At 41.1% G+C, this 26,351-nt stretch overlaps 1 protein-coding gene across 1 annotated transcript in view; it reads left to right on the top strand.

Moving 5' to 3' along the window:
* The window catches only part of whrna (whirlin a), a gene marked incomplete at both ends in the record, with an annotated part of 218,267 nt that overhangs the window by 179,287 nt on the left and 12,629 nt on the right, over positions 1-26,351 (top strand). Inside the window, 4 exons of the mRNA XM_080047319.1 lie at positions 17,329-17,541; positions 18,446-18,667; positions 19,493-19,525; positions 25,315-25,389. Coding sequence (XP_079903445.1) covers positions 17,329-17,541; positions 18,446-18,667; positions 19,493-19,525; positions 25,315-25,389 — 543 coding nt within the window. The remainder of the gene's footprint in view (positions 1-17,328; positions 17,542-18,445; positions 18,668-19,492; positions 19,526-25,314; positions 25,390-26,351) is intronic.

The following is a 26,351-nucleotide window of genomic DNA, read 5'->3' as shown; positions in this document are numbered from 1 at the left end:
TGTAGGTTGTGGGAATCAGTGTAGGTGTCTGCGCTTGTATGTGTGTTCATATGCATTTGCATTTGTTAGCTTCTGAGTGGCTGTGTGTGTGTGTGTGTGTGTGTGTGTGTATCAGTAATGTATAGTTTCTTACATTAACACACTATGACATGACAAATGTAAAAACATACTGTATATTGGGTCTTTCACATGAATGTGTTGGACAAGATAGTTTTTAAAATTCCAATCAGTATCTAACCCAGGGCTGTACGCTTATTTTTTTAGGTGGTAGCACTGGTGCTAGCAAGCAAAAAAATTCAGTAGCACAAAAATAAATTTGGTAGCACACAAAGTAGGCTATGATTGAAAACTTGCATAACCTTAACCCTTGCATTTTGCTCTAATTACCTTTGAGCATGTCATCCTGGTCTCATTTGAGATTCACAATTAATATGATATCCTAGTGTGTGCAGTAATAATTGTATAAAAATGAACAGGGGTGCACTGATTTAGAAAAAAGAATCTAACCTGCCAATTGCAATTTTTTGCTGATTCAGTATTATTATTATAATGTCCTTCTGTTAATTAAAACCAAACTTTAAAATATTAAACATAGCCTATTAAATAAATAAGTATACACATTGGTACAATTTAGGATAAATTAAATAGGTTGTTGTGAATGTGTTGGGAGTAGCTTTTCAGTGGCTTATTTAAAACTTTGTTTAACTAGGCTACTGTTGACTGTTCTCTGCAGCTGAAGGAGTTGACTTTCAAGCTAGAAAAAAGCGCTAACTTCCTGTTCTTACCGGCTGCAAAATAAAAGTCAACTAACGTTTGGCTAGTAACAGGCTTTTAATTTGAAGGCGCACAGGAAATGTTCTGTTTGTACACGCGCTAACTTAACTGCGGTAATGTGCCGTCTCCTTCCGGCAATTGCCGTTGAAGCCTATATGGTCTAGATGCAGCCGTGAAGTTTTTATACCTAGAATCGCTGCACGAGCACAGATCCCGAGCACACATCGTTCACCAGCCAAAGTGGAGGGTGGACTTAATAACTTACTTGCCTAAGACTCATTTACCCGCAGTGTTAATGTAGAGCCCTCTAAGCAGTGTTGTGCATCTCTCCTCTGTGTTTCAAAGACAGCCTCTCCTCATTATCAACCTGTCGCACGAGTGCGATAGGATTCGTATTCATCATCGCACGTGATCAATTTCAGTAGCAAATGCGATCAAAACTGTCGCACTGTACAGCCCTGATCTAACCGTTTGTTTATTTGTGTGTGTGTGTGTGTGTGTGTGTGGGTGTGGGTGTGTGTGTCTGACAAACTGATAGAAAGTAGGAAGAGAAGGCATAAAGAGGAAAGATATGTGGCTTTAGGGCCGGGCAGCAGGGAGAGAGGTGATAATTCACAGCCCTGCTGTACCTCCATGTGAGCCAGAGAACCTCTGTTGCATTGACCCCTGTGCTAACCTCAACTCAACACTTCCTCAGCATCAATATAAATCTCTTTCATAACGATCCAGCTGTGATAACGCTGCTTGAATAAGCTGAGAGGTTTGTGGTGCCTGTGGATTTAGTGCATCCCAGCAGTCATGTGGTCTGTCTTTCCAACCCCCCTTTCGCTCCCTCCATGTAATTGAAGCCCAAAGGCCAAACAAGACCGATAAGCTAATGAATTAAAGGTAGGTCACGAAGCAATTCTCAATAATTAATTCTGCTCTGACCCCATTTGGTCCCTGATCTAGAGCAAATTAATGTTGTTTGAGAGACAACAAAATGTATTACGGCAAATAACGAGGATAAATATTGCTTTGTTTTCAGTCAAACCCAATAAGCCTGGGATTGATTCAATTTAAAGGTACACCAGGATCTCATCAGGTAGAGATGCCCAATGGCTAGACAACTGATCATAAAGGTACTAAAAATGTAAACAATATAGGTTAAATAGCGACATAAATGTTAGATTTGTCATTAGGAGTGCACATAGTATTACCAAATCAAACTGAAAAGCTTGAATAGGGTTTTCTTTCCCAAATTGATGCTTCCGAAATCTATGTGGCTATCTGAACAAGACTACAGTTATTCTCAGACTTCTTTAGTTTTACAATAGCACAGTACTTTAAGCCAATATCGGCCTGCTAGCATACACCTTTCACAATGGATTAATCGTGTTTTCCAGAGCTTTTACAAAATAGGATGGGGCAACGCACAACAATAAAGGAGTTGGATACTCAATACTGGAAAAGAAGCAAAGTTGAAGCAGGATTAAAGGAATTTGAACCTTTGTGAATAGTTGCTGAATGAAATCCACTGCCATGAATAGAATGATAAATACCACACAACCAAAACATGATTAGTGTTTACTGTACTACAGGCTGGCATAGAGTTCCATTCAGGTTTGAACACAACACAGCGGTCACAGTGGTGGTGGGTACTGCAAATGAATGTGGGCTTCAGGTTAAAATAAGGGCATGCTTAATCAGAGGTTACACTTGTCATGATTGTACTTCACACCGAGGCCTTCAGTGTTTTGTTTGTTTTGTTTTTTAGCTATCCATTCAGTAAAACGCTTCAAATGTGGGAGGCTTCATGTGGATTTTTTATGAGTTTTTGAGATTTGTAAAGCCTAGTTTATACGTAAGACAGTTTTATTAAGCAGGATATGTTGAGCTTACTTCGTCATATTCATATGGATGATGATTGTTGGCACTGTGATCATTATACTATGTACAGTACTATAACAGGGGTGTGATACTTAAAATATAGGAAAAAGAGTAATTTTAAGTATTTAGACAATAAAATCAACACCAGCGAGATATAACAACTAGGGCTGTCAAATTAACGCGATTAATTAATCACAGAAAAATGTACGCGATTAAAAAAATTAACTCAGATTAATCGCACTTCTATAAGGCCCTTTGACCCGATGCAAAAGTGGTTCGCCGCTGCACGGGTAAAAGGGAGAAAAGTAAAGAGAGAAGCAGAGGAAAGGGGCCGAGGGCTCTATAGACGGTTTATGGGATGCTTCGGGCAAATAAGCATGAAGGTAGGAAGACATCTTACTTTATTCTCCGCAGTGTCTGTGCATTATTGATTTAGTGGGTGCAACAATGTAGGTTCAAAACAGTATCTCTCAATCTTCCTCCGTTTGTCTCAATTTTGTTTGCTAGCTGTCTTGTCTCCCGCATAGACTGACACCCGCCCATTGGCCCTCATTTATCAATCTTGCGTAGACCAGAAAAATGGGTGTACGTACATTTCCACGCAAATCTCGGCATTTATCAATATGGACGTGAGCGTAGGGTACGCTCAAATCCCACGCCAGCTCTCAGCTCGTGTACGCAAATTTGAGAACAGCTTGGACTCGCAGTGCAGGCTGTGCCGGGTAGCCGATGACTTTGTTGGACAATTATTAGAAGATAATACAAATGCAGTGCAAATAAGACCGAAATAAAGATATTAATCACTTAAAAATGAGCAGCTTATGGTGTGCAACTGAGTAGGAGAGCTGATTCAATAGTGCGCACACGTAAGGGCAGTTGTCTCCGTTTTGGAGCAGCTGGGGGGACACTGAGGCACGGGGGCTGCATTCATTCAAAATGTTAGCCTAAGTATTAAATATGAAGTAGGCCTACACTGCTCTTTATGATACAAAAAAATACACGGCACAACATTCAGCTTAACATTTTATTTATTTGACGCACTTTGTAGATGTTAGTTCCTCTTTTAATGTGTCATTGATGCTAAAGCGAGCGATTTATTTCCACCTTAACCGGCACGTTGTTCCTATCTGCTGGTGGAGCAGGACGGTGGGCGCTCTCACAGCTGATCGTTGCCGGGTCGGCTTGTGCAGCTGACGGCCGGGCTGACCACTCGTGCCAAGCGCATGCTGTCATACAGTAAAATGTGTTATTTTTAGTTTTTAAAACCCTTTTGAATAGTGCTATCTAAAAGGGCCAATACATTCTAATCATTCAAATCTCTGCAGACGTGTATTTATTTTATGGGGACCATTATCGGACAGTTGGTGCGTCTTTTTCTCCTCCACCACTTAGGCTATATTATGCCCGCATTTCAGAACAGCAACACGCTTTTTTTAGTGGCGATTTTGAGTCAACACCAACGCTGTTGACCGCAGCAGTTATTTCCTTCCTAACTGCTGCCTTCTGTCGTTATTTGATGCTGCTTGTAGGCTAATGCTCCGAAATGAAACTCTTTTTTTCTACTTTCGCTGTTATTCTGTCAATTTCTACTTCAGGGAAGTGCCGTATTGCGCATATCCATGTCGCAAAACCTCTGGGCGAGGCCTCTAAACTGAGAAAATATAGGGGCGTGGTACGATTGTTTTCAGCCGCTGCATTTATCAATAATGGCGTGGCGTACGCCGAGATTGGCGAGATACGACTGTTTGATAAATCCCACGCGATACCTGGCGTAGGAAGGTATTTGCGCCAGAATCTGCACCAGTTTCCACGCAAGTTTGATAAATGAGGGCCAGTGTGTGTATGTGTGTTTGTGTGTGTCAATATTTTTGCCTATGAGTACGACGATGGTGAATGAATCGGCATAGGCTATGCGCATCTATGGCAGTGCAGCGCTGTCTGTTGTGGGAGATGGAAAGTCGTGATTTAGTCTGCTTGTTTTTTTGAGAAAATTCGGCGCTAGTTCCTAATTCTATTTCATGTAGAAACCTGACTGAGGGGAGGAGACAGAAGTTACGAGAGAAGGAGAGCGAGTGAGAGAGAGAGAGAGAGAGAGAGAAACAAACTGTAGCAGGCTATACAGCTGTTTATAAACAGGCATAAACGTGTCATAAAAGTATGCGATTAATTTAGATTAATTAATCACAGAGCCTGTAATTACTTAGATTAATTTTTTGAATCGCTTGACAGCCCTAATAACAACATGTTGTGATGTCACCGTTTAGCATAGAAAGCTTAACATTTGTACATATTAGGGTTTTGGCAGTTAAGTTACTCTTGCAGTCAATCAAGCCAAGGAAAGAATTTTTTTTTGATATGTTGGAACCAGGTATACTGTACTATATCTCAAGCTCTGGTATTGGAAAAGCAAACCTCCCATACATTTAGTAAACCATTACCATGATTGCTATATAGTTGGCCAGATTTTTGTTTTGAGAGACTAGTCAAGAATCGATGTAGAAAGAAAGATATCTGGCTGCCTGTTGTACTTCTTCATACAGAAAATAGATAACCACATTCCAACTCTGTCAGCTGGTACCTTTTGAGTGGTGCTTATAAGAGTGTGATATCTAAACCCAGCAGATCCTTTTCTATCAACCGTTCTCCTTCATCTTCAAATGACTGATAAGTGCAAGTGGACTGCAGAATGCGGCTAAAAAATATGTATGCATACAGCTCCTCTGACTGAACCGAAGAGTAGAAAGAGCCTCTATTGAAGCAATATAAATTCTTCACAACTACTTTGACAGTGAATCTGATATGGATTTATAGATATGTATTAAAAAGTATCTCTTAAGAGACCTTAGTCCACCTGGGCACCTGCAGAAATGTCCCAAAGCAGGGTTGTGAATATAACAAGACTGATTGATTGATTGATTGATTGATTGATTGATTGATTGATTGATTGATTGATTGATTGATTGATTGATTGATTGATTGATTTTGACTATTTTGATATAAGATGTGAACAGCACTCTGTAAAATATATAAATAGTCAGGGATGACACAAAAAAGCCAGAAGGCTTAAAGACAAACTTTTTGTATTGAGTAATCTGAATCTAAAGTTCTGATCTGCGTTTTGTCATTCCATTTCATACTCTGGAGACTTGGGAAACAAATTACACTGCTGTCACAGTAAAAGTGCCTTTTTCCCCACTTTGTGTGCTTCACTGTATTATTGAGATTATGACTTTCACTACAAGTTTCTGGCAGCCGTACATGTCCTTGGCATGGCATCAAGTCATGCTATCAGTCCATTTTTCAGCCATGACTTGGGATGGCGCTCTTGGACTGTTGGTCCATCCCTTTGGTCCTGACTGAAATATTGAATGTATTACGTGTCGGCAGCCATTACAATTTAAAAGAGTAATATTTGGCCAAAAAAATCTGTCTGGAGCCTAAAGCATATATGAGTCTTATTATGAAGGTAATACAGCCCGTTAAGGCTATATTATCCTATCTACGTTACTAAAAGATGTAAATGATCATTCATTAATGGGTTTTGAGATTTCATCCAATCATTTAGGGCAGTGGTTCTCAACCGGCGGGGCGCGCCCCCCCGGGGGGGCGCGGACACTCTACCGGGGGGGCGCGAGGGGGATGGATAAAAAAAAAAAAAAAAATCTTATTTTTTTTTTTTTTTATTTTTTTTTTTTGTAATTTCAATTCTTTTCCTGATATGTAGCCTAGTTCAGAGATGATATGTATTTTTTTTCTTTCTTAATTTTTTTTGATAGGTAGTTGCCAAGTTCATCACACAAACACTCCAATCCACTGATATGAGATCAGTTTGCAATTTTCAAGTACTGAATTAATGGTAGGACTGTGGCCACTAGAACTGGTCTCTGGTCAGCAAAGGTTTTGAAAACAGCATAAGTGTGCTTGTGACATGCGTGCCACCCATGCATGTGTATGGGCACGTGTCCCAGCAGATTTTTGAAATCTGAATAAAAAAATTTAAGTTTGCAAGTGTAACATGTTCTTAGGGCAGAATTTCATAAATAAAGGTTTATTTTTTTAGCAAGATATTTGGTCAAAAGCTAGTTGTCATCCGTCCCTCTGTCCAGTTGTTAGGCATCTGGCTGCTAGCAAGTTATGTTGTCTTGCTAATTTTACTATTCATCTGAACTGAAATAAATATTGACTTTTTCCTTATTATCTTCGCCAGAATGCACCAGAATGCTTAGATTACATGTTAAAAACATAAAAAAATCTTCAGGGGGGATGCCCCCAGACCCCCCTTCAGGGGTTTAGTTTTCTGACAAACATTACAATGGATACTAACATGATTTGGGCATTTGGGATTATAAATCATCTTTGAATTGGTTGTACAGTATATCACATGCTATTCATTCAGGGGTGCGATGGCCACCCCACTCTAGCTCTGTGGCCCACCTTGGCCACCCCCAGTCAAAATTTCCTGGAATCGCCACTGAGACACACACAACTCCGCATTCAAGCTGCACAGCACATTAATCGCAGGTAGCATTTTGAGCTAAATCTGGCCACTTTCCAAATCCAAGACTCAATAGTTGAAACATTCTCTGAACTGGGTTGTCAGACAGCAGTGTTTCCCATTGATCATAGACTTTGTTTTGTGAAGCTTTTTCATAACAGGTATACCTATTGTAGAATTTATTCTGTGTATGTTCTATTTAGGCTACTATTTTCTTCTCTTCTAAGGAGATTTAAAAAAAAAATAACATTTCCTCAGTGTCACATTGATACAATCTCATAATTAGCTTTTAAAGTGCACCAGAATTTAACGTTAAAATATAAGAAATTTCCGGACCCCAACCCTAAACCCAATGTTCAACTCAAAGGTGCGCCACTGGCCTAGCCCTTTTGATAATAACAATAATAGATTAGATTATCTATCTATCTATCTATCTATCTATCTATCTATCTATCTATCTATCTATCTATCTATCTATCTATCTATCTATCTATCTATCTATCTATCTATCTATCTATCTATCTATCTATCTATCTATCTATCTATCTATCTATCTATCTGTGTAGGGTGGTGTGTGTGTGTGGGGGGGTGTGGGGGGGGGGGGGGTTGTCAGGGTCGGTGGGGGGGCCCAACTGCAATGACCCAGCTTTGGGGGGGCCCAGCTTGCAGAAGGTTGAGAACCCCTGATTTAGGGTGTATTCACACATGGAAAGTCCGTTAGTTCACTTGCTTTGGTCCAGACCAAATAGAATTTGGATTTTTCTTTTTTGGTGTGGTCCACTTTCATATTGCACCTTTTGCAAGTGAACCAGCATTACGAAGCAAAACCACACGTGATCTGAGGTAATTCATTCATTGGACAGACATTCTGGGGTAGAGAGAAGCAGGAAGAACGAAGTAAAAACTGCGAATTTATCATTGATATAATATGGGGTTAAAAATAATAAAAATGCCTACATCTAGCCTATAAATAAAGAAGAAAAACATCAAATTATTGTTGTTTCATATGGTTATAATATGTAGCCCTATGACAATGCCACGTTATGTGGCTTCTAGCCTATGCGAAACATAATTTTTACTGTATTTTTGCTGCTGGACGCGCGGCTCGCGTGAAGAATAGGCTCAAACTGAAACACAGCTGATTAAGCTGTGTATCAGCTGGGTGTCAGTTCGGCGCATTTCAGCACCAAACTGACACGGGGACAGTATTGACGGTCCCGTTGGGAAGAACAATAAAAACACACACTTCATGCAAAGCGCAGCGTGAACCTGTTGGCACTGTAGGCTACGGGAGACGCTCCTCTCCATCTGATTGCTGATCCGCACGCGTCATTATCAAATGTAATATTTTCGCTCGGGGCTCCCGGTCAAACCACAACTAATCTTCCTAAGAATGGCGACAACAACACTTTCCCATAATGTGAAGCTGATGGCGATTTATTAAAAAAGAAAAGAAAGAAAAGGCGCAGTGCTTCCTGCAATTGGGTCGGATCGAGTCCGGCCAAATTCACACCACAAACGAACTGCAGCAGAGTGCGTTTCGAAGCGCATCGAGACCACCTCTTCAGCTGGGTCTCGGAGCGTTTGTTTGGTCCGCCCCCGAGTGCGATTGCTGTATTCACACCTGTCTGAAAGATGCGCACCGAAGGTGGAAGTGCACCTGAGTTTGTTTCAACCGAACTAAACACAGCATGTGTGAATACACCCTTAAAGTAGATGTGCTCAGTTCTGCTTTCTGCAGCGGTTCTGAAACTGCTCTCTTTCATTCATCCCTAGCCGGATCTTGTGGATTTGTTCTAGTGCTACCACAAAGTTAAGATTTGTGTTTTTTAGTTAGATGTATTGACAATTATAGTATAGATTACTATGAAATTTGGCACAGATGTCCACATCAGGATTCATAGTAATAAATCCAGACTTTTATTATAGGGCCAAAATTTTAAATTGTCCACTACTTTTATTTTTGGCCAAATGCACAACTTGTGCTTATTACCAATTAGAAATTGTGAGCATGCTTAAACTCTTAATTAAAATCATGACATTGCTTTAACAATCATGTTTACTTTGTAATTATGAGAATGTTAGCATGCTGATGTTAGCATTTAGGTCAAAGTAATGGTGTAGAGTAGACGCTTAGTGTTTTAAAAACAAATGATTCCACAAAGCTGTTACAACCTGTACAATCCATCAATAATTACAATTCTCTAAAAGCATATCTTAAATGAATATGTCTACTTTAATTTATTGTTGAGTTACTTGAAAAGCAGTCTGCAGTTGTAGCCTATTTTAAAAAATCTATGAAACATAAATTAAAGTATGCAAAGACGTCTGCCAAAATTCATGTCAGGTGTACAACTTTTTCAACTCTGGTTATAAGTCACATATATATAAAAAGATCATTAATCATTAGCAGCAGAGAAGCACTGGTTTGAAATACTCTCCTAAAGCATATGGTTATGGGGTTTCTGGCTGCACACTGTAAATAGGTTAGTGCTTTAAGAGCATCAGGTAAATGCCTAAAACATTCAATTCTGATCCAGTCAAAACTATTGATTGTGTTGCTATCAATATTAATTTTTGATGCATGTCAGAATTTATCAGATGTGGCACCTCCGTGAGGAACACGCACGCACACACACACACACACACAGCTTTAAAGCCAATGGGGTTGAGAGAACTGCTGCAGTGATAACCGGCCACTATCTCTATATCTATTTCTATATCTATCGTTGAAGCTAATGAGCAATCCTAGCAATAAGAGCAGGGTCCATTTCTCTTTGGACAAGATCTGACTCCATGGCTTGAATACACCTCTTTTATGATTAAGGTCATCAAGGAAGAACTTTGATCTCTCTGTCCTAGGCATTATAGCTGCTAATGTGATTCATTCAGAACACAGTCACCCTGGAGAATATAATTATCTAAAGCTTGTGCCAGTGATGTTGCTAATGTATATGTCGTCAAAACTTTTGCCGGCGTTGCAGAGACCCTCATAAAGTTGACAGCCTATAGACTTTAAAGTCCTTTCAGCTGGGAGTCGTTAATGGAAATCTATTGGGTGTTTCTATGACTGTAATAATACAACATGGCAGAGGTACACTTGTTGTACAGTCTCCGTAGGCCTCAGGTTTTAATAACGAGATCTGCCCTGAGGGGTCACACACAATCTGTGCCACCATCATGTACAATCGATTTTTTTTACAGCGTTGGCATGGCAATCATTCCTCTTCTTTTCTTTGCAGTGACTTTCCTCATCCTGTTTTTATTTTTGTGAGAAAATGGCTAAAACTCCCTTTGAGGAAAACAATGCCCCAGTTTTTTTTTGGTGTACAAACAGTGTAGTAGGGATGTGAGAAATCAAGGAAATATTCACTACAAAAATGTCTTTTTCACCGATGTTATGTTAACATAGACACAAACTCTAAACTGGCTTTGGTTTGGGTTGGGGTTAGTTATGTATAGTTTGCTTCATTAAACTGGAAATAATTTAAAGGTCACATATTATGCTAAATGCACTTTTTAAATGTGTTCTAACATATCCATGGGTCCACGGTGTGCCTGGAGACTGCCAAAATATATAAAAAAATTACAATCTCTCCTTTTCTCACTCTCCCCCTTTCTGAAACCCCCACCCCTCCCCCCCAATATACTCCAGTCAGAATTCTCGCCGACTATAACGTCACAGTCGGCACAGCCACATCCCCATATTTTCTTTATATGTCCATGCTTCCCCCCCACATTAGTAACCAGAAACTTCCACCGTGCAGTAGTCTATGATAACCCCCCCCGCCCCCCCATTTCTTATTGGTCCACGGCCCCGAGATTCCTCTGGAAAATTTTCCGAGCGACAGCCATGTTGCTTTCCCCGCTAAGCGACAAGATGCCCGTAGTGCAGCAAACCATGCAGAGTCTTGCATAAACCAACACAGAAGCATTCTGCTCATAATCCACACATTTATCTTAATCACAGCAGTCTTAATAATGCCGCGTTTATAACTTAGGGAACTTAGGGAACTACTTGTGTAGTAATTCCATCGGTGAAACTAAAAGGAATCTCCTCAATGGTTGTTTGCCTGTTATTTACCTAGTGTAGCATGTAGCTTCGGGAGTAGCACCCAACGTTTGCTTCTATTACACTAACTTAGCTTTCCCATTGCAGTTTAATAATGCCTCGTTTTTAACACCTCAAAGGGTGGGAAGTTATTCCTGTAGAAATCAAACTGTGAGGCTTCTGTTTTCACTGGTTTTAAATCGTCTGAGTGTTATTTTTAGCCGTTAGCGCACATGTAGCTTCGGATGTAGCACCCAACGTTTGCTTCTATTACACTAACTTAGCTTTCCCATTGGAGTTTAATAATGCCTCGTTTTTAACACCACAAAGGGTGGGAAGTTATTCCTGTAGAAATCAAACTGTGAGGCTACTGTTTTCACTGGTTTTAAATCATCTGAGTGTAATTTTTAGCCGTTAGCTAAAAGACACCAATATAGGTCATCCGGAGACCAGAGGCACATCAGGGTATAGAGGCTTGCTACAATAAATGATCTGAACGGGTTTTTCAGCAAACATTTAAAAAAATAAGTATTAGGGACTACTTAGACCAGGGGTGTCAAACATACGGCCCGCGGGCCGGATCCGGCCCGCGAGATGATTTGATCAGGCCCGCGACCTGTAGAGCATGAATTTCTGAGTATGTCAAAAAAAAAAGTAAGTCTCTAGCCCATTCCTGTGAGGAGTTATGAATTTTTAAAGAAATAACCGAAATGCTCACTCCTGCCGCTAGGGGGCAGCCTAAATAAAAAAAGCACATTTTAGCAACGTGGGAAATGGTAAATGGCAATCCTGCTTCACCGCTATTAATGTTTCCTACAGTGCTTTATGGCAAAGTAAAAACCAAAAAAAAAAAAAAAAAATTATTTTTAGTACATTTATTTTATTACTTTTTTATAAAAATAAAACTATTTTTATTTTTAGTGCTGAACAATTAATGTACTAGCAAGCGTGGTGTGTCTGCGGCTCTGTGTGCGCAAAACGAGCAGGAGCATGCTAGTCTAGGCCTACAAGATTTATTTCCTAATTTTCAATGCTGCTTTATTTTTATGTTTTAAATTGGGAAAAACGAACTCCAAAACAACCAATAACCTCTGTATTTAAAAATAAATCAAAACAGTAGAAGTTGCACTTTTATTTAATTGTATTTTGTACAGTCTGCATGTTTGCACAAAATGTGTCCCTGTACATATAGTAAACAAAATTGGACAACTGTAAGGTCAGTGCCTGTTGTATTTGTGTATTCAAATAAACAGTTGTTTATTTCATTAGTGCACATTGGCATCTTTGAGCAAAATACCCCCAAAATTTTTGCTGCGGCGCTACGCGCCGCACCTCCTATTCCCATGGCCGGCAGCAACCTTTACTAAGACATCTCCTGGGGGGTACAGAGATCCCTTGTGATCCGTGATAATGTAGGTTACAAATGTAGGCTGAGTGATAAAGCATATTACTGAAAAACAAAGTTAGGGATTTGGAGTTATTTTGCCATTATTTTACTGGTCCGGCCCACCTGAGATCAGAGAGGCTGTATGTGGCCCTCGAACCAAAATGAGTTTGACACCCCTGACTTAGACCATATCAAATTGACAGCAAAGTGCATAATATGTGAGCTTTAAGTATTTTGATGCTGGAAAGCAGAAATGAATAACAAGTAGAAGAAGTCAAGTCATCATGTTTTGGTAAATGCAATTATGTTGGATACATGGAAGATTTGACCAAATAGCTTATTTCTTCTGACAAAATAATCTCAAGACAAATTTCCCTCATTGGCTTTTACTTGTGCTTTTTATCACATCTCATGGACTTGAGAGATTGTTCAATTTTCCTAACATGAATTCAGTATGGAACTCTGGTCCAAGATGGTTTCTGGTGGCAGACGTTAATAGTTTTCTTGATCTTTATTTCTCTTTTTCGATAAATACTTCGATGCCGTTTTTTTATAACCCTCTTAGTCTTCATCCACTGATTAAGTAAGACGCAGTTAAATTTGCATGTCTGTCATTGAAAAGCTATTTATGTTTTTTTCGTTGGTATATAATAACCCTAACTCAATGATCTTTTAAGAAGCCTCACTGTCATTTTGCATACAGTTTAACTGTAATCAACACCTGCGTCATAGGTGTCCCATTATACTAGCTGCTAGTTATAAGCCAATACCAATGAAGAATTCTCAGTGGTCATGGCATTGAAAGAATCTAATCAATTTGACATGGCATGGTCGAAACAACCCTGTCTCCCAGAAATCATGTTGGTTTAAAACTCATTTGCTGTTGCAGACACGTTTTGAAGTGTAATATCCTCAGATTGAGTTTTCTATTAACATAATGAGGTTATGCTGTTAGTTTAACCACTTGTGGAGGCCCTGTGAAGTAGATGATTATAGCGCTTCACTCACAAAAACGTTGCCTGTGAACGTTATCCAGGCAGTGATTAGGTTTGTCAGTGCAGCATAATTGGGGAAAACAATTAAGTAATAGATATCTGTAATTTCTTGGTTTATGAAGGGCTGTTCTTCAATCAATAACCATTGTTTCTCTGAACTCCTAGAAGCCTTTTATACATCCAGAGCAGATCTTTCTTTTTCTTTTACAACCAGACACAGTCTCTTTTCTGTCTCATTCCTGAAATATTATTTTTTACCTGTTGTGAGTCATCCCAGGTTCCTGATGACACTGTAGGTCCTTTCGGCCGCCCATTCATTTGCTTGTTTTTCAGGAAGCATTTGCACACAAACAAAGTCATTGAATGAGATATTCTTAGCTATGTGTATAGATAAGTAAGTTGTGACCAGTGGAAGTACAGTGTGAACCTGACAGCGTCAGCATGTAGCCGAAATAGTTGTTTGTGTCCCAGATGTTGAGACTAATCGAGGAGTTTCAAACAAAACAGAGAAAATAGTCTTTTTTTTTCATTTCATTTAACTTTTATTTATCCTCGAGAGACCAATTGAGGGGTGACCCTCATTTTCAATGACGTTGAGTTCAAAATAAATTCAAAACAACAATACATACAAAATATTCAATGCAAATACATCAAATACACAACAAGTGAAGAGAAGAGAAAAAAACCAATTGAAACATTTACAAAGTGGTGAAGAGTGGCAGCAATTAAAAGGAATAAAGTACATATCTATTGATTAAAAAATGCCTTTTGAATTATCTTAAAGAGGACCTATGATGCTTTTTGACTTTTATGACCTATAAACGTTGTTATGATGATTCATAGTCATGCTTAACCATACTAAATTATCAAATAATGACTTACATGCATTTCGACGTATTCCCTGCTGACCGTCTGGGGTGTCTGTGCAGAGCACTAAACACTATTCTAGCCAGTCGAGAAGTCACGTGTTCAGAGCGGTTCAGAGCGGTCAACCCTTCCGTAACTTCGTGACGTCGCATGTAACTTCGTGACGTCACCACGCGGATGTTTCCATGTATGGTAATGCTGTCACTTCCCTGTTCGCGTCTGCCTCGCGCCCTTATAGGTCCATGCTCGCGCTTCCCGCCACTGAAAGTGTTCCGGAAGGAAGGTAACCAATCACAACGGAGTGGGGTTTGCAGGAGGGGGGGGAGGGGAGCGGAGATCCCCGAAGCACAGGCGGAGTGAGCGGAGATTGCCGAAGCACACACACTCAAGTGTTGACAGGACGTGCTGGATCGCCAAAATAAGAGAAAGAGCTTCCCGAAAATCTACATAGTTTTTTTGTGATGTGATTCGTGTCAGGTTGCTCTATAGCAGTGTAAAACAAGAAATTAAGACCAGAAAAGTAGTATAATAGGATCTCTTTAACTGTTTTCTACTCTCTTTGAATCATTAAATGAAGTCAAGCTATAGCAAAAAGATTAGGCGTGTGACATTTCCAGGGTCTGCACTCTTGACAGTTTAGTTTCTGATCCGACTTTATCAGATTTGCTCTTTATCGATTGGAATGTCGACGATGGTCGTTTTTGCCATTGGTCACTGTGACAAATGGGCCAATCAGCTTACCTGGTATTTGACAAGCCAGAAGATGACCTCAAGAGATGGATTCGGGCCAAAAAACGTTACCAGATGTCCACTCATTGTAAAATTGGGCTCCTACGATTAAAACACCCTCTCTCCCTATAATCGCGCAGACCTAATTTTCAAGAGGCTGCAGGACTGCAGGTGTTCCTCTCCACTAGAATGACGAGCAATTTCATTATCTCCCCCCAAGTGCCAATCTGCCCTCTATTAAGACAGCGACAGACAGACAGACAGACTGACTGCCTGCATGCTTCGTGCGGTCCCGTTCGGTTCACTCTATGGCGCCCTTGACTAAAGTAAGTGGGACACGAATTTCCGCGGTAAGCAGTGCTCCGATTAAGATTCAGACAGAGTATAGCGACCAGAGTTCACCTTGGGGCTTTTAACAGTTTTTGGCTGCACTCACTCATGCCGGGACAATGGGACAAACTGCCGTTGTCACTGATAATACAGACGCACAAGAGTTGGAGGGAGGGGCCATGTTTCTTCCCTCCTGTTTCCCTCTTGTTTGAACGCAGGCAGCAGAAGCAGACCCGGAAGCTGTGACTTTGAAGTGGCAATTTTTAATTAGGAAAAGTTAATTAAAGAGAAGCTCCATGCTAGCGAGCTGATTACTGACAGACATAAAACGATCGGGGCAGGAATAAAAAAGGGAGCACATAGGGAGCGTAGAAATGATATTGGCAGTTTAACGGTGTTTCTGAAGTGCCATAGTGTCCTCCTGATTGACAGAGAAGCCAGATGGTACACTGGGGATGGATATGAACGCTGTACTTGAAAATAAAGAAGAAGAAGAAAAAAAAGTTGACACCCTCCCTGCCCACGTGTATGAAGGGCACAGCTTCTGCCCTGTTGCAGCCTGCTGTGGAGTTTGCGCCACTATACATTAATGATAATGGATCGCAGTAAGACAGCAGGAAGAAGTAGGCTGATAATTTATACGTTTGGGATGAGAAGACTGATGGGTGCTTCAGCGTATGTGGGCGTAATTTATGTTCTTGTTCTTTTTCGGTCCGCCCTGATCAGTTCCCTGTCTGTCTGACCCCTCCCGCAGCTCCTCCATCACTCCTGGGTCTTGGCAGTTAAAGGTGGAGTGAGCGATTCTGGAGAACGCTTGTTGTCGAAATCACTTTCTGTCAAAATCAGTGAATATCTCCTCACGATACGCTGAAAAAGTGCTAAGACACAGCCTAGGCTCTGTAATGTATACTGTTATGTAAAATGTTATAAATATGTTAACTAAATGGATACAGAAACATGCCCTTTTACAGAGCGTAGGCTGCGCACACACAGTATGGACAGCTAGTGGATCGTGAGGAGATATTCACTGATTTTTTTACAAAAGGTGATTTTGACCACTAGCTTTTTTCTAGAATCGCTGATTCAACCTATAACTGCCCTTTTTCCTCCCTGTCCATCAATTATTCTCTTCTTTTACCCCCACATCGTCCTTTCTACATTCTTTGCTTAGAACTCTTTCCCACCTTGTTAATTTTTGCTTCCCATTTTATCACTTATTTCCTCCCCTCTACCATTGTTCTTCACATAGTTCTCGTCAGATTTCTCCACCACCGACACACTCCACAATTCATTTTCTCTTCATTCTTTTCCTCATTTTCACCCCTGATTCACCCTGCTCCATCCTTTCCTCATCCTTTGATCACGCTGAGCACCTCTCCCTTTCTCTATAGGATCCTTTATTACATCTGCTGCTATTGCTCTCCCTGACCTGTTCTTCACCTTTTTTGATTGTCTTCCCCATTGTCCCCTTTCCCTCTCAATTCATCACCCCCTGTGAAACAAAAAATTAAATCAGTTGGCAGTAACCTTTGACCTCCAAAATCTTTGTGCAAACCTTGAAGGAAATCCCTCAGTGTTCAATAGGCATTGTGTTCATGAGGCATGCAGTCATAGTGACCATGACCTCAAAATCTATTCAGTTCAACTTCAGATTCCACCTTTGGGCTATCTTTGGGGGAAAAAATCCCTCTTGAGATATGGTGCTCACAAGAATGGGCCGGACGCATGGACATACGGAGGGACGGACAAATAAATAGAATCAATACATTTAAAAAAAAGTAAATGTCTTCATCTCTTTTTTTCTCTGTCTCCTCTGTTGTCTACACACCAGCCTGGGTTTTATAAAGGCGTGGCGGGCTCCCAGGTGACCCTGTCCAGCCTGGTCAACCAGTCGCGGGCCATGCTGGAGGAACAGGCGCGACATCTGCTGACAGAGACGGAGCGCCAGACCATGGGCTACTATGTGGAGGAGTACAGGGACGGACACATCGGCGTGGAGCAGCTGGTGGTGGCACTATTCGAGCTGCTCAACACACACGCAAAGGTGAAGGCTGGGAAAGGGAATGTGAAAAATGAAAGAATCCATTTTCTTACTCGTGTAAAGCCTGTGTGTATGTGTGTGATTAATGTGATTGCTTTTCTAAACCCTTCTGAGGGTAAGGCTCAGGCTTTTTGTCGATGCTTACAGTTCTGTTTTGTTTTTTTCCTCCTCCCCGGCTGTGGATTTTTCTCAGTCTTCAGTGATTCACCTTGTAAAAAAGCACAACAACACAAAGGCATTTCATTTCCCATTTCTCAAGTGCACTGCTGTATTAGCTTCTGTACAGCTTACTGGATGGTTTTTGTTTTCGTTTGAATCTTTAAAAAGTACAACAGGAATTAATCCCTAATAAGAGATGAAGGCTTGACTGAGATTTTAATTTAGCCATTTTTAACTTAATCCCAGGATTGGAAACACATCATTTAAACTTGTAAAAAGTTAATTTACAACAAAGTTGTTGCTTTGAGGTAGAGTGTACAATACAGTCTATATTAACCTCGAAGTATTTAGCAGCGTCTAGCAGTGAGATTCTTGATTGCCTTACCCACTCCCTTTTGGAGAATTTACAGAAGCTACGTTGGCCTTCCAAGGACAATAAGATAGTTACTAAAGATGGCATTATCAACCACTGCCTCAAGTCTTCCCACAATATCAAGTGATAAGGGAAATATTTTTTAATTTTTTTATTCTATAATATTTCTAAATGACTAAACTAATATTTGAATAAAGGCTTGAAAACCCGTTTAGAATTAGGTTCAAAGTTTGGGTCCAACAGAATCATAAGATGAACAGGGATTGAAGTTCAGCTTTAGTTTGTGACACCCTCCCAAGTCTGTTACATCATACCTGTCTGTGCCCCCCCCCCCCCTCCTCTTGTTTCTCCCCCTCTCTACCTCCCTCCTCTCAGTTCTCTCTGCTGTCGGAGGTGCGTGGCCTGGTCACCCCTCAGGACCTGGAGCTTTTTGACGGGCTGGTGCTGCGGCGGGAGATCCAGGCTCTGAAGGCCAGACAGGGGACAGCTGGAGCCATGGCCCTCCAGGGGGACTCACTGTCCATGGTGTCCTACCCAGACACACTGACCTCGTCTTCAGCCAGCTTCATGACTAACACCACGCTCAGCTCTGCACGGGTAGGCTGGCTTTAACAGTTGGAAAGTTATCACATGGCTTTTATTGACTTAAAGCTATAGTGTAACACATTTTCATTTCAATGAATGTTGGTTACATTCAAGCCATCGCGACACAACTTTCTGTATTTTTTCAGTATGGTGTCGCCCCCCGGACACTGGCACAGGAGTTCAGAAATGTTCCAAGAAATGTATCAGTTGTTGATTCTACTGTTAGGAAATTCCTTGACGTACAGCAGGTGTTTAATGCATGCGCGATTACCGAAGATCTACCTAATCTAGATGGACAGACAGTGTTGTTTTAATTAATCAGATTTCCTCATGGGTGCAACAAATGTAACGCACTATAGCTTTAATATTCACTCCTGAGTTGGTAGGGATGGGAAGTTTGTTTGTGTGTTTTATTTGAGTCGTATTGGCTGTGTGAAAATATAAAATGTGTCCTAATCTGGATATGTTTAGGTAACGCAGTCTTATTATTCCCTGTGCTGCTGTTATTTGAGATTTCATTCTGGTGCAAATCATTTTGATGAATGCACCTGAGATCTGTTGTTGTATTTGTGCTGCTCTGCCTCAGGGTCTGTCTGTCTGGACTGTGACTGGTTCCTTCTGTATGGCTGTCTGCTCACTTCTCTTTTCTGTTGGTTGTATGTGTATGAGATAGAGGGTTTGGGAGTGTTATAATAACATATTCTACTGTAGAAAATATCCAGCTGGTGTGGACTGAACAATGCCACGTTTCCAGGTTGAAAAGTATTTTGCTTGATATTTAAATACCGCCCCCATACACACATCCACCTCAACCCAAAAACCTCTCCCCCTCCATAGGAAAGGCTGCTCTGGCTGATTGATATGATGGAGGTAGGAATCACTGCTGCTGAGAATGAGAAATGTTTTCCCTCACAAATCTACATATAGAGGACACCAACTCTCACCTTGGTTTGCAGTTTTGCAGTGAATTGGTTTGCAGTGAATTTGTTTCCATTGTTTTTCTCATTTCTTGTTTCTAGTTTCTTAACCTTGTAGTAATTGAAAATAAAATTATATGCCTTTCCAAAGTCTTAATGATTAAACATTCTAATAGTCCATGGTGTGACTGTCAGAAAGGCTTTGTCTCTATTACAGAGAGAAAAGATCACACACAAAAAACAGAACTTCTAAAGATTCAGAATTTTTGACATTTGATATATCATGTATTGCATATTAAGTTTGTTGCCCAATAATTTCGCTGATCTGCGTTCCCACTGGCCATTTTGTCAGAAAAAAAATTCTGAGCTGTGTACACTTTTACTTCTTGACGTAAACAAGGGACATTGTGTTTCAAAGTCCTTTGTCAAATTGTACCTTTAAACAGATCGTAGGTTTTGCCATTGCTTGGGGAAAATCATCAAGCCAATTATTTTAGCAGCAGTATCTCTCATACATTAGGGCGTTTCTGCTATCCATTTAGTGTATTTTGCCTGTATTTTTCTTACCTTTTTCATGTGCATAAAACTGTTGGATAGGCACAATATATTATTTTTGTAAACACACTTATCCAGTGAGCCCATTATAGAGCACTGTAATGACATAATGTAGCAGCCAGTCAGTCATCAAAGGAAACTCCAGCCATACAATTCGATGCTTCTTCACTAGAGTCAACAATATTACCTTGACTGTAGCAATTCATAGAAACACCCTGCAGTGAGGCATGATGGAGACTCACTTTTCTCAAACACATTTCTATTCGATTGAGATTTTATTCAAAAAGTGAGTAGACTGTAACCCATCTGTTCTTTTTTATGTTCCTAATCATATCTGTAGCTCGCTGGAGAAAATAATTATTATGTAAAAGGCAAAAAAGTCTGCATCCAACTTGGTTTGGTTGTTGTTAATGAAGACAAGTGACTGTGCGCAATCACATACACACAGTTTCTAAGCTGACAGCAGAGTTAATAAGCTGTTGACTGGAGGCAGTCAACATTTCCCACTAAACAGTCCCGCTCAGTCAGATGCCTCGGATGAGTTTTCTCTGCCTTTTTGCTTCCCCCTCCGAGAAGTGGCATTTACGTGTGTGTGTGTGTGTGTGTGTGTGTGTGTGTGGTGGGGTCTGTATCTATCTGAGTGTGTCTATTTGTGCCGTTTTGGACCCATGGGTGAACGCTACCACTGCTGTGTTAAGCAGATTAGAGAGCTGGGTGGGTTTGGGAGGATAACAACACTGGATTTCTGAAGCACACTCAAATTCAGGTAAACATTCGGCTGCATACCAATGGCTGTGCACACACACACACACACACACACACACACACACACTCATACTTATATTCATATTCACACATGCATTATTGCGATAGACACACAAAGACACACAGCTGAAAACTGGCTGGCAGAATGCAATGTTGCTGTTGATGATCCTGCAAAACCTCAGATAACATTGAATGACAATGTTTTTTATTACATTATTCCTACAAATATCTGTGGATGAAAACAGATCAAATACATACACTTTCCAGGTAGAAGAAAATGTAATATTTCTCATTGTGTGAGCACTGGCAGTCTTTTGGCATCTTTTAAGCATCAATAAACGGGATTTGGAGTTACCCTCAAAATGTACCACTGGGATCATATTTCGACTTCTAACCGATACCTACAGTCAAATGCCAACACTAACGGCCTCTGCACACATCCTGCGTCTACCTCTGGAGCGCGTCGCCTTACCTTACTGCTGCGTCTCTCTGACTTTTCTCGGACACACATGGAACATCTCAGCAGCTGCTGCTGCTGCAGCGCTGCTTCTAAAAGCCCTATCTTTCTACATAGTGTTTTCATAGATAATTCCCATTAAAAATTAAGTTATTTCGTGTAATTTATGATGCATATGATTTATATTGAGTCTAATATTGAGTCTGGACAGTAATCCGTGCGCCCCATTGCCTTTTTTATTTTTTTTATGTTTTGCCACATTTTCGCTTGTTGGAAGTTTTATTTTGAAAGGGACACACTAGGAAATGGTGAAACTACTGCGAAAGCTGCCGGTATGAATTCCATATCACTCTCAGCAGAGTATTTCTCTATCAGTTAAAGCAGAGAGACCCGAGAGAGACGCGCGGCTCTCAGAAAAAAATAGGCGAGCCTTCTGAGGTAAAGGGGAGCGTCGCTGCAGACGTGCCTCAGACGCGCATCAGCAGTGCGTCTGAGGTTGGATGTGTGACCGCTCTAGGTTGATTACACGATCAGTGACAAAAAGTCAGACGCAGATGCGAGGTAGACGCGCAGTAGAGGTAGGATGTGTGCAGAGGCCGTAATGCAGCCATTTAAAAAACTTTTTTCTTCTTTCTTTATCACAGCCTATTTTAGAATTGAACGCTGCCTTGCATACCAAACACTGCAAGGTCACTAGGTGCCACAAAAACACCTTCCACAATCAGCTGCGGCTGTAATCACAATTGATTTCACTGTTGATGCAGTTTAACATCTGCTCCTTGCAAATCATTCATTGTTAATTTATAGAAAACTAATCCGAGCTGCATGTTCAGCCTCTCGTGGCACATTCGCTCTAGTTTGTACGACATGTATCTTTGATTATGGTCACTATCTAACTGTAGGTGATCATGGCACTTACAGACATTTTAGACAACATAATGGAACCAGTTATAACTTACAGTCTGACAACAGTGGCAGACAGAGTGAACAATGTGGACAAACAAAGTGTCACTGAGAATGTCATAGAGACTGTCATACCAGGCAAAACAAGAAGTATAATTGTTTTCCACAGTAACATACTGCGCTAGATTTGTGCCCAAATCTAGTGTTTATTCTCGATGCGCCACATCTGTCAAACGTGGCAGTTATTGAGCTGATATTGTTCTGCCTGATACCAGCAGTCAAAGATGTTAATTTTTTTTCACATTCCACAAACAATGTTGGCATTGGATTTAATTCAAGATATTCTTCAGAATGTCCCAAGACAATTCATTGATAAGCTGAGATACATATGCTTAGACACACACACACACACACAAATTCTCTCTCTCTCTCTCTCTCTCTCTAGCTCTCTCACTCTCTCTGTGGATAAACACGACATACATACACTCAACAAAAATATAAACGCAACACTTTTGTTTTTGCTCCCATTTTTCATGAGATGGACTTAAAGATCTAAAATTCATTCCAGATACACAATATTACCATTTCTCTCAAACATTGTTCACAAATCTGTCTAAATGTGTGATAGTGAGCACTTCTGCTTTGCTGAGATAATCCATCCCACCTCACAGGTGTGCCACATCCAGATGCTGATCTGACATCATGATTAGTGCACAGGTGTGCCTTAGACTGTCCACAATAAAAGGCCACCCTGAAATGTGCAGTTTTGTCTCACAGCAAAATGCCACAGATGCCACAAGCATTGAGGGAGCGTGCAATTGGCATGCTGACAGCAGGAATGTCAACCAGATCTGTTGCTTGTGCAGCCCAGGACCTCCACATCCAGCAGGTTCACCTCCAAGATCGTCTGAGACCAGCCACTGAGACAGTTGCTGAAACAATTGGTTTGCATAACCAAACAATTTCTGCACAAACTGTCAGAAACCGTCTCAGGGAAGCTCAACTGCATGCTCGTCGTCCTCATCAGGGTCTTGACCTGACTCCAGCTCGTCGCCGTAACAGACTTGAGTGGGCAAATGCTCACATTCGATGGCGTCTGGCACGTTGGAGAGGTGTTCTCTTCACGGATGAATCTCGGTTTACATTGTTCAGGGCAGATGGCAGACAGCGTGTGTGGCGTCGTGTGGGTGAGCGCTTTGCTGATGTCAATGTTGTGGATCGAGTGGCCCATGGTGGTGGTGGGGTTATGGTATGGGCAGGCATCTGTTATGGACGAAGAACACAGGTGCATTTTATTGATGGCATTTTGAATGCACAGAGATACCGTGATGAGATCCTGAGGCCCATTGTTGTGCCATACATCCATGAACATCACCTCACGTTTCAGCAAGATAATGCACGGCCCCATGTTGCAAGGATCTGTACACAATTCTTGGAAGCTGAAAATGTCCCAGTTCTTGCATGGCCAGCATACTCACCGGACATGTCACCCATTGAGCATGTTTGGGATGTGCTTGACCGGCGTATACGACAGTGTGCACCACTTCCCACTAATATCCAGCAACTTCGCACAGCCATTGAAGAGGAGTGGACCAACATTCCACAGGCCACAATTGACAATCTGATAAACTCTATGCGAAGAAGATGTGTTGCACTGCATGAGGCAAATGGTGGTCACACCAGATACTGACTGGTTCTGAGTCCCCAGACCCCCAATAAAGCAAGAAAATGCACATTTCAGAGTGGCCTTTTATTGTGGACAGTCTAAGGCACACCTGTGCACTAATCATGATGTCAGATCAGCATCTTGATGTGGCACACCTGTGAGGTGGGATGGATTATCTCAGCAAAGCAGAAGTGCTCACTATCACACATTTAGACAGATTTGTGAACAATGTTTGAGAGAAATGGTAATATTGTGTATCTGGAATGAATTTTAGATCTTTAAGTCCATCTCATGAAAAATGGGAGCAAAAACAAAAGTGTTGCGTTTATATTTTTGTTGAGTGTAAATACATACACACAAACACAGCATGCTGCTCTGACTGCTTTCAGGGCAGCGTCTCCGCATGTAGAAAGTCAATTGCCTCTTGTGATAAATAAATTGTCTGTAAGTGCTTCCTGTGCGGCAACGAGGGGTAATTAAGCATAATTGATGGGGCTTTTGTTTTGCTTTAGTGGCAGAGTTAAAGGAAGGCCAGCGTTTCTCCGAACCCGGCTCCTCTTCTCTGAAATCACTCACAGATCTGCCTTGAAGGATCCCCCCCACCCCTCCCCCTCCACCACGCCTGCGGGGCTGATCTGCCAAATCCTGCTTTAAACCGAACTGACTGTTCTCTACCGATTTCACGGCATGTTTGTTTAGCTAGTGGACGGAGACATGATAGCTCCCTGTGTGTGTGTGTGTGTGTGTGTGTGTGTGTGTGTGTGTGTGTGTGTGTGAGACTTTGAGATTGGCGAGCAAATGCAAAAAGATATTGATGTCTCCTTTTGGGAATATCCACCAAATTTAAGGTGAGACACTGCAGGTGGAATAGGGTACATTTTATCTTAATTTTGTGAAACTTTGCCTGTTGATTATTTACATTAAAACAATTTTCGACATTTTACGAAGCAGAACATACTATGTACATGTCTTAAAAATGCATTTCTGGCATGTTTTTAGGAAGAAAATTTTATGTAAATACAGACAATTAACAACATATGAACAAATGCTTATGTAATAACCTTCAGAATAGTGCTAAGAATAATTATGGAACGTTTAGCTAATGTACTTTAGTTGAGAAGTTGAGATTGAAAAACACCTAATGTTGAGATCGTGGCTGTTAAAGATGGTTGTATAGGAGAATATATACGTAGACGAAAAAAGACAAGGTTAAGTCAAATAAACTATCTTTTTACCTACAATGTCTCGCCTTAATTGTTATGGGGTACAAATTTACATCTTCACTTAACATCTACTCACACTAGCTCTCTCATTGTATCATCCCTCTCCTCTCTCTCTCTCTCTCTCTCTCTCTCTCTCTCTCTCTCTCTCTCTTATTTTCTTTCCTGTGTCTCAGAACAACCATGCGGTGGAGAGTAACACGGGCGACCCTCCAGAGAGCCTGAACACGCTGCTGACCGACATCTCTCTGGTGAGCCTGGCTGGCCTGCAGGCACAGCGCGCCTGCTCTGGCCTGATAAAGATGGATGCAAAACATGGGGAGAAGTGAGGAGGGGAGAGGGGGGGTAGAAGAGGGATGGGTGGATGGAGATACCTGCTGACCTGCAGGCTTTGTATTGTAGACAGAGGTGGAGCAGAACAAGTGTTTGCACTAAATGAGGGACAAGACAAGTAGAGCTTTGTTAAAGGTTGTCACAGTGTATATTTTCTTTTGTTGTGTGGAAAGAGAATATGACACGTGGTGTGTTCAATTTATCCTCCTGCCTCTCCGTCCTTGAAAGAATGGAAGAGCTCATGGTCTAACCTTTGGGTCAAGATTGCGTTTTCCGAAGCAACAAGGGGATGTCAACAGGCGTCATTTGTTTATTGTGAACTGCCGGAAACAAGCTGTAGGTCAAGGAAAAAGGGCTTTTAGTCTGCTGCTATTCAAGGCTACCAGCCACTCACTCACACCATACCTTATTTTTTATTTTGTGAAGCTTTTATTTTATGTCTACATACAGTTTTGAGCCACTCATGTATCAGTGTTGTCATCCCAAAGTTCAGCTTGTGTTTGAGCACTCTCACCTTGCAACACAGGATACCAGTGGAATCAAACCGGCATAAAAGCAACGTGTTCAACCTGGTTTGGATGTCACTTATACTGGTGGAGTGGTTTAACAGATGTATATACATTTATTTGTGTCAGTGCAAACTGGTGTGAATCAGAAGGAAAGAAGACCAACACTGGTTAGTGCTTCCTTTCCTCTGCATCACACAAATGAGGGGTGTGGCCAAGGCCATTCAGTCAGCTCATTATTCAGTAAACTACTCAATACAAAGCTCAAATATTTTAGCGACTTAAAATTACCTTATTTACTCAACCTACATTAAAAGGTTATGTATTCTAATGGCATTGTGTCTGCGGTGCCCTAAGCATTGAAAAATTATATT

This window comes from Ammodytes marinus, assembly GCF_949987685.1.
Source record: "Ammodytes marinus genome assembly, chromosome: 18".
Taxonomy (NCBI): Eukaryota; Metazoa; Chordata; class Actinopteri; order Uranoscopiformes; family Ammodytidae; genus Ammodytes; species Ammodytes marinus.
Note: the sequence above shows the minus strand (reverse complement) of the source record. Positions and strands in the feature narration are given on the sequence as shown.